At 39.3% G+C, this 14,547-nt stretch overlaps 1 protein-coding gene and 1 pseudogene across 1 annotated transcript in view; both read right to left on the minus strand.

Annotated features, from left to right (window-relative positions):
• The window catches only part of Frmd3 (FERM domain containing 3), a 145,832-nt gene extending 131,927 nt beyond the window's left edge, over positions 1 to 13,905 (minus strand). The window contains exon 1 of the mRNA XM_027400230.2: positions 13,759 to 13,905. Within this exon, the coding sequence (XP_027256031.1) occupies positions 13,759 to 13,905 (147 nt within the window). The remainder of the gene's footprint in view (positions 1 to 13,758) is intronic.
• On the minus strand, positions 618 to 1,245 carry LOC103162477 (annotated as a pseudogene).
• Positions 13,906 to 14,547: the final 642 nt, after the last annotated feature.

A 14,547-nucleotide genomic window follows, 5' to 3' on the forward strand; every position in this document is an offset into this window, starting at 1 on the left:
TATATCGGGATTAATTTGAAGCAAGGTCTCTGTCATGCCAGCCCACAAAGGAGACTATGTAGCTATATAAGATAGCAACATACTAATATATGAGTTTATGTGTGGATGTGTGCATAGATACTGAAGAAAGTAGAAGGAGAAAGTTCTGTGACATCCATTTGCTTTCTCTTAATACTGGTGTGATGTTTTGTTGTTTTTTACTATACTTTTTCTTTTATTTCTCATATTATAATAAATTTAAATAATTTCCCTCTTCCTTTCCCCCTTTCAAACCCTCCCATAAACCCCTTCTTTGCTCTCTGTCCATTTCATGGCCTCTAAATACAACCTGCTTTTTTTTTTTTTTTACCCAATAGTTACTTTATTAGGAGGTCAGTCCTGCTCCAGCAGGAGGACAGAGATAGGGGCAGGGGCAGTCCTATTCTGAAATGATACATTTCAGAAACCTTCAGTTTCAGCAAACCATAACAGGGTGAAGAGCCACCAGACAAGTGGCAGCTCCTACTACTCCACAGTGGAAGCCGATTACAAGTCCTTGATGCCTTGGCGAAGATCACCCCACGTCATAACCCAGGCAGATTTGGGGCACAGGCATCACTCTGGAATGAAGCAGGCCTTCAGGCACGGCCAGTTTCCTGAGCTTTCTTGATCTTCAGAGTGCCTGCTTCAATGTTGCATAGTATTTATCCAAGTTGTCATTGATGATCACCAGGTCAAACAAGCCAGGCTCCTTGCTGCTCTCCATGTCAGCCGGTGCAGCTGCCAGATGCTTTGTCAAACTCTCTTCAGTCTTAGGGTTGCGCAGCCACAATCATTGCTCCAGCACATCCAGCGAGGGAGGCTGCACAGAGATGCAGATGGGACGCAGATCAGTCTTCTTGATGTTGCACACACCCTGTCAAAGTCTAGCACGCAGATGCGGTTCATGACCTGCACAGTCCCAACAGCCGCCGAGAACTCAGCATGCTCAACGAAGTACCCAGCTGCAATATCACGCGGCATCATCTCCCTGGTCACAAAGTAGTAATCTTTGCCATTTTCCTCACCAGGTTGTGGATTCTGTGTAGTATGGGACACAATGAAGCCAAAGATGCTGCCATGTTCCTGGAGCAACATCTTGAGCAGGGTGCTCTTCCCTGAACCTGATGGCCCACTCAGCACCACTGGCCTAGGATCTGCCATGCCATCAGCAAGGAAGCTACCCACGGTGGCCAGTGCCAGCCCGACCAGGGGGTGCCGCAGCATCAGGGACCGCCCACAGGATTCCAACCTGTTTCTATAATGTTACTTCTACATGTTTTCAGGGCTGACCATTTAGTATTGAAAAACCAATTGGTGTATTTTTTCCTGGGAACAACTCTCTCTCTTTCTGAGCATCTGTTTGTTACCTGGAGTTCTTCTTGTAGGGTTGAGGCTTCCTGTGGTCTATCCCCTGTCCAGTTTGGTATTTCTAATGGTATCATCCTTGTTCAGTTTTATATTTAAGTATTCATGTTGGTAAGACTCTATGTGTGCAGCTTCTGACATCACTAGAAGACAGAATCTCACAACAAACTCCCTGATCTGCATTTTAAAATCTTTCCAGCCCTTCTTCCACAAAGATACCTGAGCCTGAGGTGCAGGAGTTGTTTTGTAAATGTATCCTAAGGGACTGGGCTCCACAACTCTGCATTTTGATTGGTTATTGTTTTCTGTAGAGGTCTCCAACTGTTGCAAAGAAAGTTTACTTGATGAGGAGTGAGGATTACAGTTATTTGGAAGTATATGAACAAACATTTAGAGTGTAATTAGGGTTTATACTGGTTTAATAAAGTGGTAGTTATAGGTTGTTCTCCAATACCTATGACTTCACTAGTACCATCTTTCTCTTATACAAAAACAAAAACAAACAAGCAAACAAACAAACAAAAAACACACTACTACCAACAACAAAAAAACAAAAACAAAAACAAAAAACAAAGTTTTCTGTGGAAGGCATTAATGCACTCAAACCATTTTGGAAAAGCAAAATAACTTGTGTTTAGTGCAGTTGAAGTAAACCTAAACTCAAAATATATTACTCCATAATAATCTTGCCAAATACAAGAATTTGTGAATACCACATTACCTGTGTGGAGTTCAGCTTCAGATCATACAGATATGCACAACTTTCAGACCAACAGTCAGCAATGTGTACATAAACTAATAAAATCTAACTTTGGATAGAAACACCAAAGCAGCATTACTAGCCAGCCTGTTAATAAATAGTCAACTTGAATGAATAGGGCTAATTCTTTTTAAAAGAGGTTCATTTTATTATGATGTTCATTAGTAAATGATATTGGACTTTGTGTTTGTGTGTGAAGATCTTGCTTCAGTCAAAATTGAGTTTCTAGGTTAACTCTAAAAATTAAGGGCTAGGGTCTTAATGCAGCAATTTATACTTCTAGAATAAGAGTTAACTAACCTAGCTGTGGTGGTTTAAAAGAAAATAGTCCCCAAAGGTCATGGCACTAATGAGACATGTGGCCTTGTTGGAGTAGGTATAGCCTTGCTAGGGGAAGTATGTTACTGTGGGGATGAGTTTTGAGGTCTCCTATACTCAAGCTCCACCCAGTGAGACAGATCACTTCCTGTTGTCTGTACGTCAAGATATAAGGACTCTTGGCTACTTCTCCAGCACCATGTCTGCCTGCAGGCCACCATGTTGTGCAATGATTATAATGAATGAAACTTCTGAAAATGTAAGCAGCCCCAATTAAATGTTTTTCTTTTATGAGAGTTGCCATTGTCATGGTGTCTCTTCACAGCAATAAAAACACTAAGATATTAGACACTAGCCATGATCTGTTATGTCTAATTATCTTCCCTACCTTTGATTCATCATACTCCAAACTGTAACATAAGACATGATACAGTATGTACTGGACAACAAACATTATGTGTATAGTCCTTGAAAGGGCTTTGTCAATATTTAGTCACTAATTGTGATCATTTTGGACTCTGATTCAGCCTTCATTCCACATCCAGTTATATTATTTATGCCTAGGTTACTGTCTCAAGAAAAAATATAAAAAGATAGTAGAAGTCAACTGGCAATCTTCTATGCTTCTATTCAAATGAAGACCCCAAAGCATATCTTTAAAATGACTCTTATAATATTTGGATTTCTAACCTGCTTCTAGATGCTTGCCACTGATCCTTTAATTACACACCAGTTTCATTTATAACCAAATATTCTTAGTAATATCCCACTTTGTACAGATGCCTCCTCTTGGTTTTAGACCTGTATACAACAGTTTTTATGTCATGTCTACATGCTATTTTGTTCTCAAATAAAAAAAAAATGTTCATCTTTCCCAAAATGATCAAGGACCTCTTACCTAACTTAATTTAAAAAAATGTTTAGTCCTAGCTCTGTACTTTACTTATGGAAAATATTTAAGAAATACTAATTGTATAAAATTGAAATGAGTTTTTTAAAAACAACTTTAAGGTGTCTTTGAAAATGCAATCATCTGAACTACCTGAACTACCCAAAAGTCCATTATGTTATGAATGAGCTACACTTTGTTTTTTATTCTGAAATGCTCCTCTCCTTTTGTCCTATGCTTATAAGGAAAATCACCAATGCAAAAAGACCAAAGCTCATGTTACAACAAAAACACATTGTGTGGTTCTCTCCAGAGTCAACAATGCTTTTGAGAACATTTGGGAACCCACATGCCCCTTGACCATCACAATCTGTAATCAGAGCACAACCAGGCAATCTCTTCTTAGCTTTCGGATTAGTTCACAGTTCATCTTTTGATTCAGAGTGATAATTTGAAGATTATTCAATCTGAAACATAAAAATGCAGTGGGTAGAACCTTACTTCATGTAAATATAATTTTTTTTTAAAAAAAATACAGTATTTGCTGAGAGTGGAAATGTTTCCTAGTGGCATTTGGACTGTAGCATTCCATTCAACTCTGGAATGCCAGCTTTCCAGCCAGATCCTGAACTTGATCCATATGCAAATTAGCAAGACATGAATCCCTACTGGTCTTTAAATCAGTTCAGTCAGCCTTCTGTGGATTCATCTGCTTCTGTGTTGGAAATCTCACTGGAATTTAATGATTTTGAATATGAAGTAGTATGCCAAAGGCAGATACGAGCTTTGGATGCAGACAGTTGTGATCTGGATGCCAGCAGCTCCATCTCTTTTGGACAAATAGTTTAATAGTGTTCATATTCATAAAAATAAAGATAACACTCCTCCTGGAAGGTTTATATTAGGTACTAGATATTATAGTTTAAAAGGGATAACACATAGAAGATACTGAAAACTGGTACTGCATTCATTCACATGATCTCACATAACAGTTCTGAGAGTTCCTTGCAGTGGAACCTTCTGCAGTTTGTATTTCTAGAAAGCAGACTAGTGAGTAACCATCAATTTCGTAACCTGAAATTTTTTTCCTTATTGTGGAGGCAACACTCTTTTTACCTTGGTTTGAACACACTCCAAGCAACTGCTGCTGCAGCCTTTCTTGGAAGATAATAGGGAACTATAGCCTTGCATTGAAATTTGCCCAGATGTCAGGTTACAAACGTTTCACTGCCCTCCTGTCAAAATCCCCTTAATAAATAAATAATCACACAAAAATTTCAGAAAGCAGCCAGGTGGTGGTGCTACACATCTTTAATCCTAGCACTTGGGAAGCAGAGGCAGCAGGATCTCTGTGAGTTCAAGACCGGCCTGGTCGACAAGAGCTAGTTCCAAGACTGACTCCAAAGCTATACAGAAAAACCTTGTCTCAACCCTCCACCCCCCAAAAAAATCAGAAAGCCTTGTTCCAGACCAGATTCCCTTGATCTTTCTTTGTTCAACAGTTACTTTTGCCTTGCAAGTCTTCCTTTTGCAATCCTGTGCTCTCACCCCTGCCCCCCAAGCACAAGTAGAGGTACAGATGTGCAGCATGTAAAAACTGTGAGCCACCTTTCCAAGCTAAGCTGGTTCTTGCATTTCTTATGCTTTTTTCATCTCCTCTGCCTATAACCATCTCCCCACCCATAGGCATAGGTCCACATAAATGGCCTTCATAACTGCTCTACTCAAGAGCCCCTGTTAACTGCTGAGATGCTGCTTTCCTCTCCCATCCTTCTGGCTACACACTGCCATTTCTACACCCACAGCCCTAGCTCTAGACCTGTGATCTGGGAGACATCTTTGCCTGGACTAACTAAACAACCCACCCAAAAGCTTTACTTGGCCTAGATCAGGCCATGCAGCTCCTATGTGATCAAATCTAAGGAAGGTCAGATTATCATGACAGATAATCAAATCCCAGGTCAAATTACAAAAACAACTACCTAGACACAACCACCCCAGTACACAGAATTTAAAAAGAACAATCATAAAATGCATCAAAGAATTAAACAGTTTTTAAAAAGATTTATTTATTATGCATACAATGTTTTGTCTGCATGCCAGAAAAGGGCACTAGATCTCATTACAGATGATTGTGAGCCAACATGTGGTTGCTGGGAATTGAACTCAGGACCCTTGAAAGAGCAAACAGTGCTCTTAAAAGCTGAGCCATCTCCCAGCCTGAATTACACATATTTAAGAGGTATGAACCAATACTCTATTTAATGCCAAGAGGATAACAATAAATTGAGTGTTGAAAATTAAAACTTCTGAACATAATGAAAAAGATAATTTGGAATTTGAAAACTGAATTCAATAAAGAGAAACATTACAGAGAACACAAGCTGATAAGAAGATGAAATTGAAAAATGCAAAATCCCAATTAGAAAACACAGAGGAAAGTCTTTCAAGTAAATTGAATCAAACAGAAGATAGACTGTCAAGACAACAATCAAGTAGAGAATTGAAGTGAAATAAACAAAGAATATGAATTTTCTTTTTAAACTACAAGAAAGAAATAAATGCAAATGTGGTGCACCATTAAAAGACCAAATCTGAATTATAGGCAATGATGTGTGAGATAAAGTCCATGTAAATAGAATAGAATAGATCTTTAACAATATCATAGAAAAAACTTTCCTAAACAGAAACACAATCCTGTGCATACACAAGAAGTATACAGAACCCCTACTAGAACAAGAGAAGACAAAAAACACCCCACAATTACCATATCATAGTTCAAATACTAAATATGCAGAACAAGAAAAAATATTGAAAGCTACAAGAGAAAAGACACAAGCTACATCTAAATGAAACCAATCCAAATAATAGCTGGTTTCTTGTTTTCTTTCTTTCTTACTATTTTGTTGTTATTTTATTATTTCAAAATGGGGTCTCACTATGTAAACCAGTCTAACCTTGAACTCACCCATGCTGGCCTGCCTCTGCCTCCTGAGTGTTGGGATTAAAGGGATACACCACTATGCCCTGCTCAATAGTTGATTTTTCAGTAGAAACTTTGAAAGCCTTCAGAACATGGAAAAATGTACTACAAGTTCAAAATGACCCCAACTGCCAACTTATACTAATATACCCTGCAAAACTATCTGATATAGTTGAAGAGAGAGCAAAACTATGTTTTACAAGGCGAAAGCAATTCATATAAAACAACACAAAAAAGTAAATAGAACCCTGTAAGCAATACTTAGAACTGAAAAGAATAAACACAACCAAGAAACTGTAGACAGAAATAGATGAAGCTATAATTTAGTGAAACAGAAACCACAACTAAGAATACAAACTATCAAAAAATGCAACTATATACACCTTTCTATAATAACTCTAAATATTAATGGTTTTAATTCTCCAATCAAAAGAATCAAGTTACTTGAGTACATTCAAGAACAAAGATCCATGTATCTATTGTCTACAGGAATCAATTTAAAAGATAAGTAGCACCTTACAGTTAAAGGAAAGAAAGAAATGAATTCCAGGCAAATGGGTTGAGGAAGCCAGTAGTTGTAGCCAAATGACAAAATAGACTTCAAATTAATACTAATCAAAAAAGACAAAGGGGGTACTTTATTCTAATCAAGAGATCATTTAGTCAAAAAAATTGACAATATCAAACATATGCACCAAAGTCTGGTATAGCCAATTTCATAAAAAGCATATGAATGAAACTAAAGACAGTGTAAAACAAACATGATAATAGTAGGGCATTTCAACATCCTACTTTCTCCAAGAGATAGATCATCTGGTCAGAAAATAAACAAAAACTTCAGAATTAAATGACAAGTTACATGAAATGGACATAATCAATATTTACAGACAATTCTATCCAAATACTAAAGAATACACATTCTATTCAGCAGTACATAGAAGTTTCTCTAAAATAGACCACACATGCTGGGACCAAAAGCAAACATTAACAAATACAGAAAAACTGAAATAATCCTATGCATCCTATCCAACTACTATGCAATAAAACTTAAAATCTCCAGTAAATAAAACTTTAATAGGTGAACAAACTCATGGAGCTTAAAAAGCTCATTAATGAAAGATGAATGGTCCAAATAAGAATCCAAGAAAGAAATTAAAATATTCTTGGAACTAAATAAAAGTTAAAATATTACACAAAACCTCTGAGACACATTAAAAGCAGTCCGAAGAGGGAAGTTATAATCATAAGTGTCTTGAATTAAAAAATCAGAAATTGTATACACAAATGATGCAATTCATTAATGTGGAAAAATAAGAACAAATCAAAATCAACCCAGTAGTCAGCAAGAAAGAGGATTACTTGAGGAACAAAAAATGTTCTCCACTGTTTTAAATGTTTTTTGTTTGTTTGTTTTTTATTTTATTTTGTTTTGGTATTCTTTGTGTTGCTGGTTTTTCATTTGTTTGCTTTGATTTGCATTTTTGGGTTTGTTTTGGGGTGTTATTTTTAAGAGACAGAAGAAAGAGGAAAATGAATTTGTGTGAGGAGGAAGGTGGGGTGATTCTGGGAAAAGTTGTGGGACTGCAAAATATGATCAAAATATATTATATGAAAATGTTAATAGAAACACATAAAATTAATAAATGAAAAGTACTATAAGAACTTAGTCTTTGAGAATATAAATAAGATTAACAAACAGCAACTAACTAAAAGCAAGAAATAAGCCAAATTAGCACAATCAAAAATACAGCAGACACCGAAGAAACACAGAATATTATATGGGAATACTTTTAAAACCTCTACTACAATATATTGGTAAAATCTAGGGGAAATGGATGAGTTTCTTGATTCAAAACGAAACAAAACAAACAAACAAAAAAACAAAGAAATCAACAACTTAAAAAGGCACATAACATAGGAAGAAACTGAAACCACAATAAAAAGTCCTTCCATTAAAAAGAAGTGAACCAGATGAACTCACAGCAGAATTATAACAGACTTTCAAGGAATGTCTTCAACCAATTCTTAAATAATTAAAAGTAGAAACAAACTAGAAAGTGAAGAATGACTTCCAAATTATTTCTATGAAGCCTGTATTACTCCAATGCCCCAAAAAACTAAACAAACAAGAAAACCAAAACTACAAAACTCTTGTATAGATCAAGAAGATCATCCACCACAATCAAGTTGGGTTTAATATGAAAATGCAGTGTTGGATCATCATACATAAGTCAATATATGTACTACATCACACAAATGGGAAAAAAATCACACGATCCTGTCAATAGATACAAAAAACCCCCTTTGATAAAAATTCAATATGAATTCATGAAAAAAATCCCATAGGGAGTAAACCAGAGGGAAAATACTGTAATATAAAGAAGATATATAGAATAAACACAAGTCAACATTACCATAAATGGATAAAAATTGAAAGCAATCTTATTAAAATCAGGAAGAAAACAGGATGTCCACTGTCTCCACTCCTTTTCAGTACAGTACTCAAAGCACTAGTCAGAGCAATAGGAAAGAGAAGGAAATTAAGGTAGACAAATAGGAAAAGAAGTTAAGTCATTCATGTTTGCTTTTGATACCATACATAAGAGATCCCAGAAATTCTACCATAAGACTTCTAGAAATAATCAACAATTTCAACAAAATGGCAAGCACAAAATCAACTAAAAAATTCAGCAGTTATTCTATACACTAACAACAAACACTGAGAAAGAGATCTTGGACACACCCAATTAAAGTAGCATCAAAAACAATAAAACATTTTGGAATAAGCCTAGTCAATGAGGTAAAAGACCTTTAAAATTAAAACTTCAATCTCTGAAGGAAGAGACTAATCAAGACACCAGAAAATGAAAACACATCCATGTTCATGGATAGGTAGAATTAATATGAAATGATCACCCCATCAAAGGTAACCTACATATTATATGCAATCCCAGTCAAAATATCCATAGCATTCTTGACAGAAGTACAAAAATACATCCTAAAATTCAAATGGAAATAGAAAAGAACCCAGATACCTAAAGCAATCCTGAACAAAAAGAGTAATGCTAGAAGGAGCTCCATTCCAGATTTCAAGACATATTATAGAATTGAAGAAATAAAAGCAATATGGTGTTGGTACAAAACCAGACATGTAGACCAATAAAATGCAACATCCAAACATGAGTACATGTAACTACAACCATCTGATATTTAACAAAGAGGTTAAAAACAATATATTCTAGAGAAAGGGGAGCATCTTCAACAAATGGTGCTGGGAAAAGTGGATATACACATGCAGAAAAATGAAATTAGACCTATGTGTATCACCCTGAACAGAAATTAACTCCAAGTTACTCAAAGACCTCCATTTGAAACCTGACATGCTGAAAGTGCCAGAAGAAAACACTGGTTTCTGGCTGCAGGAAAAGGTCTTTCTGAATGAGATTCCCTTTACCCAGGAATTAAAATAAAATACCGATGGGCAAGACCTCATAAAACTGGAAAGTTTCTATACAGCTAAGAAAATAATAGGTGAGTGAAGATGAAGTCCAGAGACAGGGCACAATCTTTTCCTGCTATTCATCAGAAAGAGGATTAATATCCAGAATATACAAAGAACTAAAAATATAAGGAGTTTACAAAAGAAATGACCTAATTTTAAAAATGGCCTAGGAGTTCCAGAGTTCTCAATACAAAAAATAAAAATGGCTAAGAAATAACCCCCTAAAATGTATCAAACTTAGCAGCTAGAGATATACAAACTAAAGAAACTTTGAGGTTTCATTTCACCCCACCCAGTCAGAATTTAAGATCAACCAATCAGCTAACAACAGCTTCTGGTGAGTCTGTCCGGAAAAGGGAACTCTCTTCACTATTGGTGGGAATGCAAATTGGGGCAGGCATTATGGCTGTCAGTATGGAGAATACAAAAAAAAAAAAAAAAAAAAAAAAAAAAACTAAACAAAAAGTAATCTACCATTTGATCTGGCTATACCTCTCCTTGACATATGCCCAAAGAACTTGATAATTGTCTTCCATGGATACTCAACTATGTTCAATGTGGCCCTATTCATGATACTACGAAGTAAAAACAATCTAATTGTCCTTCAATTGATAATGAAAATGAGGTACATATACACTATGGAATACTAGTCATCTGTAAAAAAAAATGAAGTCATGAAATTTGAAGATAAATGGATTGACCTAGGAAAGATTATATTGAGTGATATAGCCCAGATCTGGAAAGAAAGACATCACAAGTTAGCTCTCATTTGACATCCCCAGCTCCAAATCTTCAGAAGTAAGTTTGCAATATGGAGTAACTACCGAAACCAGGAAAGTAAAATGGAACCACAGGGCAGGAGTGGGTGAGAGGGAAATAGCAATAAAATGAAGGTCAAAACAGAAAATGGGGTAGGTGGGCGCTCCAACTGGGAAGGGGAAAGGGAGTTCAGAACAGAAGCAGTAGGAATGAGAGATAACAAAAACAAAAAACAAAAAAACACCAAGTTATTTGGAAAGTCCTGAAGAAATATCATTCTATATTTACCTAAAATTATAGATCACACACACACACACACACACCACACACACACACACACACACACACAGAGAGAGAGAAGGAGAGAGAGAGAGAGAGAGAGAGAGAGAGAGAGAGAGAGAGAGAAATGAGGCTGACAATGCCTCCACAGGAACTACTGACTAACAAAAGTCTTGGGATCAGGTATGAGAAACGTCCCCACTGGTCAGGGTAGTCCAGTGGATTCCCAAAACACTATAGAATACAGTTGTTGCCACTGTAGCCTTTCAGAAGTTGAAGGTAAACCCCCAGGCTGAACACACTACACACTCAGGACACAGGACCCAGATTATTTTTATTCTAGCTGGAACTGACCTCAAATCCTTCCTGTGGTTTAGCTTCCAAAGCACCAGGAAATACTATGAAAGCTTCCAAGAGAAGTGTTTTAGTAAGGTTTCTAATGCTGTGGTAAAACCTTCAACTTGGAGATGAAAGGGTTTATTTTGCTTACACTTCTGGGTAAGGGTCCATCACTGTGGGAAGGCCAGAAACTCAAGCAAGCTAAAACCCTGAGAGAGAAACTGAAGCAGAGGCTAGGAATAGCAGTGCTTATTGGCTTGCTTCTCACAGTTTGCTGAGTCTGTTGTCTGAGAGTACCTGAGCCATCAGCCCTAGAGTGGCACCACTCAAAGTGAACTAGGCCTTCCAGCATTAATCATTAATCAAGAAAATGATCAATAGGCTTTTCCCCAGGCAAACCAGATGTGTCATTTTCTAAGCTGAAGTTCTCTCTTCCTAAACTACTCTAGCTTGTATCAAGTTCAACCTAAAATTAACCAACACAGGAGGGAAACATTTAGTATTCCCTCCTGAGCTGTGACTCTCAGGAACCACAACAGTGACCAGCAGGAGTAGGTATCTATAAAGGTGCCACAGCAGCTGTTTGTTGAATGTAAAATCCACTCAACAGGAGAGAAATCATGCATGGTACTAGAAAACTAAGCAACTGACCATAGTTGGTGAGGTCCTGGATCTTAGGAGAGAAACGACTACTACTTCTTTGATAAACCAACCTAACTCCTAACTGCATTCTAAAACTTATCCTTATACCCACAGACAAATTATCGAGCGTCCTGCATTAAAGAAGCTTCACTTATGGCAAATGGATACCACACATGAAATCATAGTTGGAAACAATGCAAAGATCAAGGATCACAAGAAGTCCAGCCAGGGGATAAATCTATCTCAAGGGTGCTACATGTACGGCTCATGGAACATTGTGTGAGAGGTGGCAGAAAGACTGTAAGATGCTGAATACCAGGGTGTCTGCTGTGAAACAGTTTCTCATAGAAATGGCATAAACAAGACCTGAATCATAGCAATGTCAATAAGCATACTAACTGAGGAGGAAATATTCACAGAGCCCGACCCTATAGAAAGAACTTTGGGCAATTAATGAATATTGAAGAGAGGGAGAGCCTTTCCCAGGGATGAGTTCCCCCTTCTTGGTTAACTAATACAAAGTGGTCAGTCCTGAAACCATATACAGACAAACAATAAAAACACTCAGCAGGTTGTGTTTCTGTAATTTTGTATCTGTAACAATAATAATGAAAAAACAGAGGCTATCAATTTGTGAGTGTAGTTGGGGAGCATGAAAGAGGTTGGAGAGTGGAGACTTGGAAGGGACTGAGGGGAGGGAAGAGAAGGGGGTAAGTGATGTAATTACATGTTAATTAAAATGTCTTTTAAAAAATCAGGTACAACTTAGAGGTGGATTTCTGCCTTTAGGGGGTGCTCATCCGTTCAACTCCCACATGCATGGTTCTTAGAGCCTTCAGGCGTAGTAGAGCAGAAGAGGGGATCCTAGAATTAATGAATTCAATTTTAAACTCTGAGGCCAGCAGTGCTTAGTTCTAATACAAGGTTTGCAGAATGTGCATGCCACATGAGCTCATGGGAGAAGTACACACCTACTTACTGGAACAACCTCAGCTAAAGAAAACGTGTGTGTGTGTGTGTGTGTGTGTGTGTGTGTACACACACACACACACACACCACACACACCACCACCACCACCAGCAGCAGCAGCAGCAGCAGCAGCAGCAGGAGCAGCAGCAGCAGCAGCAGCAGCGGCAGCTTACAAAATATTTGCAAGGCCAAAGACACTTATCTATCAAGGAAGGGAGCAACCATTAAAAATAGTAAGCAAACCCCTTCTCCTCCAATCCGACCACAGTGAATAGTCACCAAAATTCAAGCTCTTTTACTCAAGATCCAGCTTCCCGCAGGACTCGTTTGCTAGCCACATGAATCTTTTTCTTTTCTCTAAAGCCCAGACTTCACCTTCTTTTGAGGTAGCTCCAATTCAATTATAACATGCACCCCATCTTTCGAGGCTGGAGCCCAAGATTTCGAGGAAACTTGAGGAAGTCCATTGCCCCACTAGAGAAGTACAAACTACTGGCAGAGGGACAGCAGGGCATACGAAGCAGGTTTCCAAACGGCCTGGGCGCGGGAAACAGTCCTTTTCCACGTGGTGGGTAGCATGCAAATGTCCCCCTTAGCTCTCTTGGCTTCTATGTCCTGGTGGGATAGGCTCCAAAGGGACCAACGCAGCCTTAAGCAAGAAACATCTGGCTACCGCCTCAACCTAAGAGCAAAGCGAAGTGAGCACAGGGTACATGCCAGGGTAGGGGGCTGAGGCAAGGATAACGCAAAGAAGATGACTACAAAAGGCCAAAGCCCCTATCTCGAGGACTGAAGCAAATCCCGCACTCTAGCTAGGTTTCTCTGCGGAGGTGGGTTTCCCACCAGCTCCTGCCTCCCTTTAGAACCCCTTTACTCACTCCTGTACCCTGCGAACACCGCACGCCCTGCATCCTCCCCCGGTGCCACCGCACCTGGATATGGCAGGAGACCTCCGAGTCGTCCAGCAGCCGAATGGTGCATTTCATCTCCTGGTTGAGCGATTTGATGCTGGAGCTCCGAAAGTGAATCATTTTCATAGCCCTCCTGCCTCTTGGCGCACAGTGACAAGAAGCGAACATACACAGCCGCACGCGAGAGCCAGCCGTAGGAGGCGCGGGGCCCGCGCGGCCCTAGTCCACGCGGACATTCACACGCTCTCAATATAGACCCGACTCCGGGTGCAGCTCCAGACGGCGGCAAGCCCAGGGCGCCTGCAGCCACCGGCTCCAAGAGCGCCGGTCCCTCCCTCTCCTCCTCAGACGATCCAATCCCCGCCTCCTTCGGTAGCTAGCTCAGAGGCACCTCCCTTGGCTTGAGGCTGAGGGCGACTGGAACCAACGACCCTCCTAGGGATCGCGACCGGAGGAGGCGGAGGACCGGTTGGAGCCTGAAGCCCAGCATCTCGAGGGGGCCTCCTCCACTGCTGCTGCTGCTGCGTCAGGCTAGGCCCTACTGCCTTCCTCTAGCTGGCCACCTCCTCCCTCCTCCCATCGTGGTTGCTATAGATGGTCCCTGCCCTACTGCTTCTCTGGGATTCAACAGTGCCCTGCTCTGTGAAATCCCAGGTCCTGGAGGGCAGAGAAGAGTGAAGAGCAATCCACACACCTCCATTAAGCTGATGGAGAGGACTGTTGGGCTGGCAGGGATTCTCAAACAATGGCAGGAGGCACAGATATCGTACATGCCCAGGGCCATAGTAACTCTCAGATATCCCTAGAGGA

This window comes from Cricetulus griseus, chromosome 2 (genome assembly GCF_003668045.3).
Source record: "Cricetulus griseus strain 17A/GY chromosome 2, alternate assembly CriGri-PICRH-1.0, whole genome shotgun sequence".
Classification (NCBI taxonomy): Eukaryota; Metazoa; Chordata; class Mammalia; order Rodentia; family Cricetidae; genus Cricetulus; species Cricetulus griseus.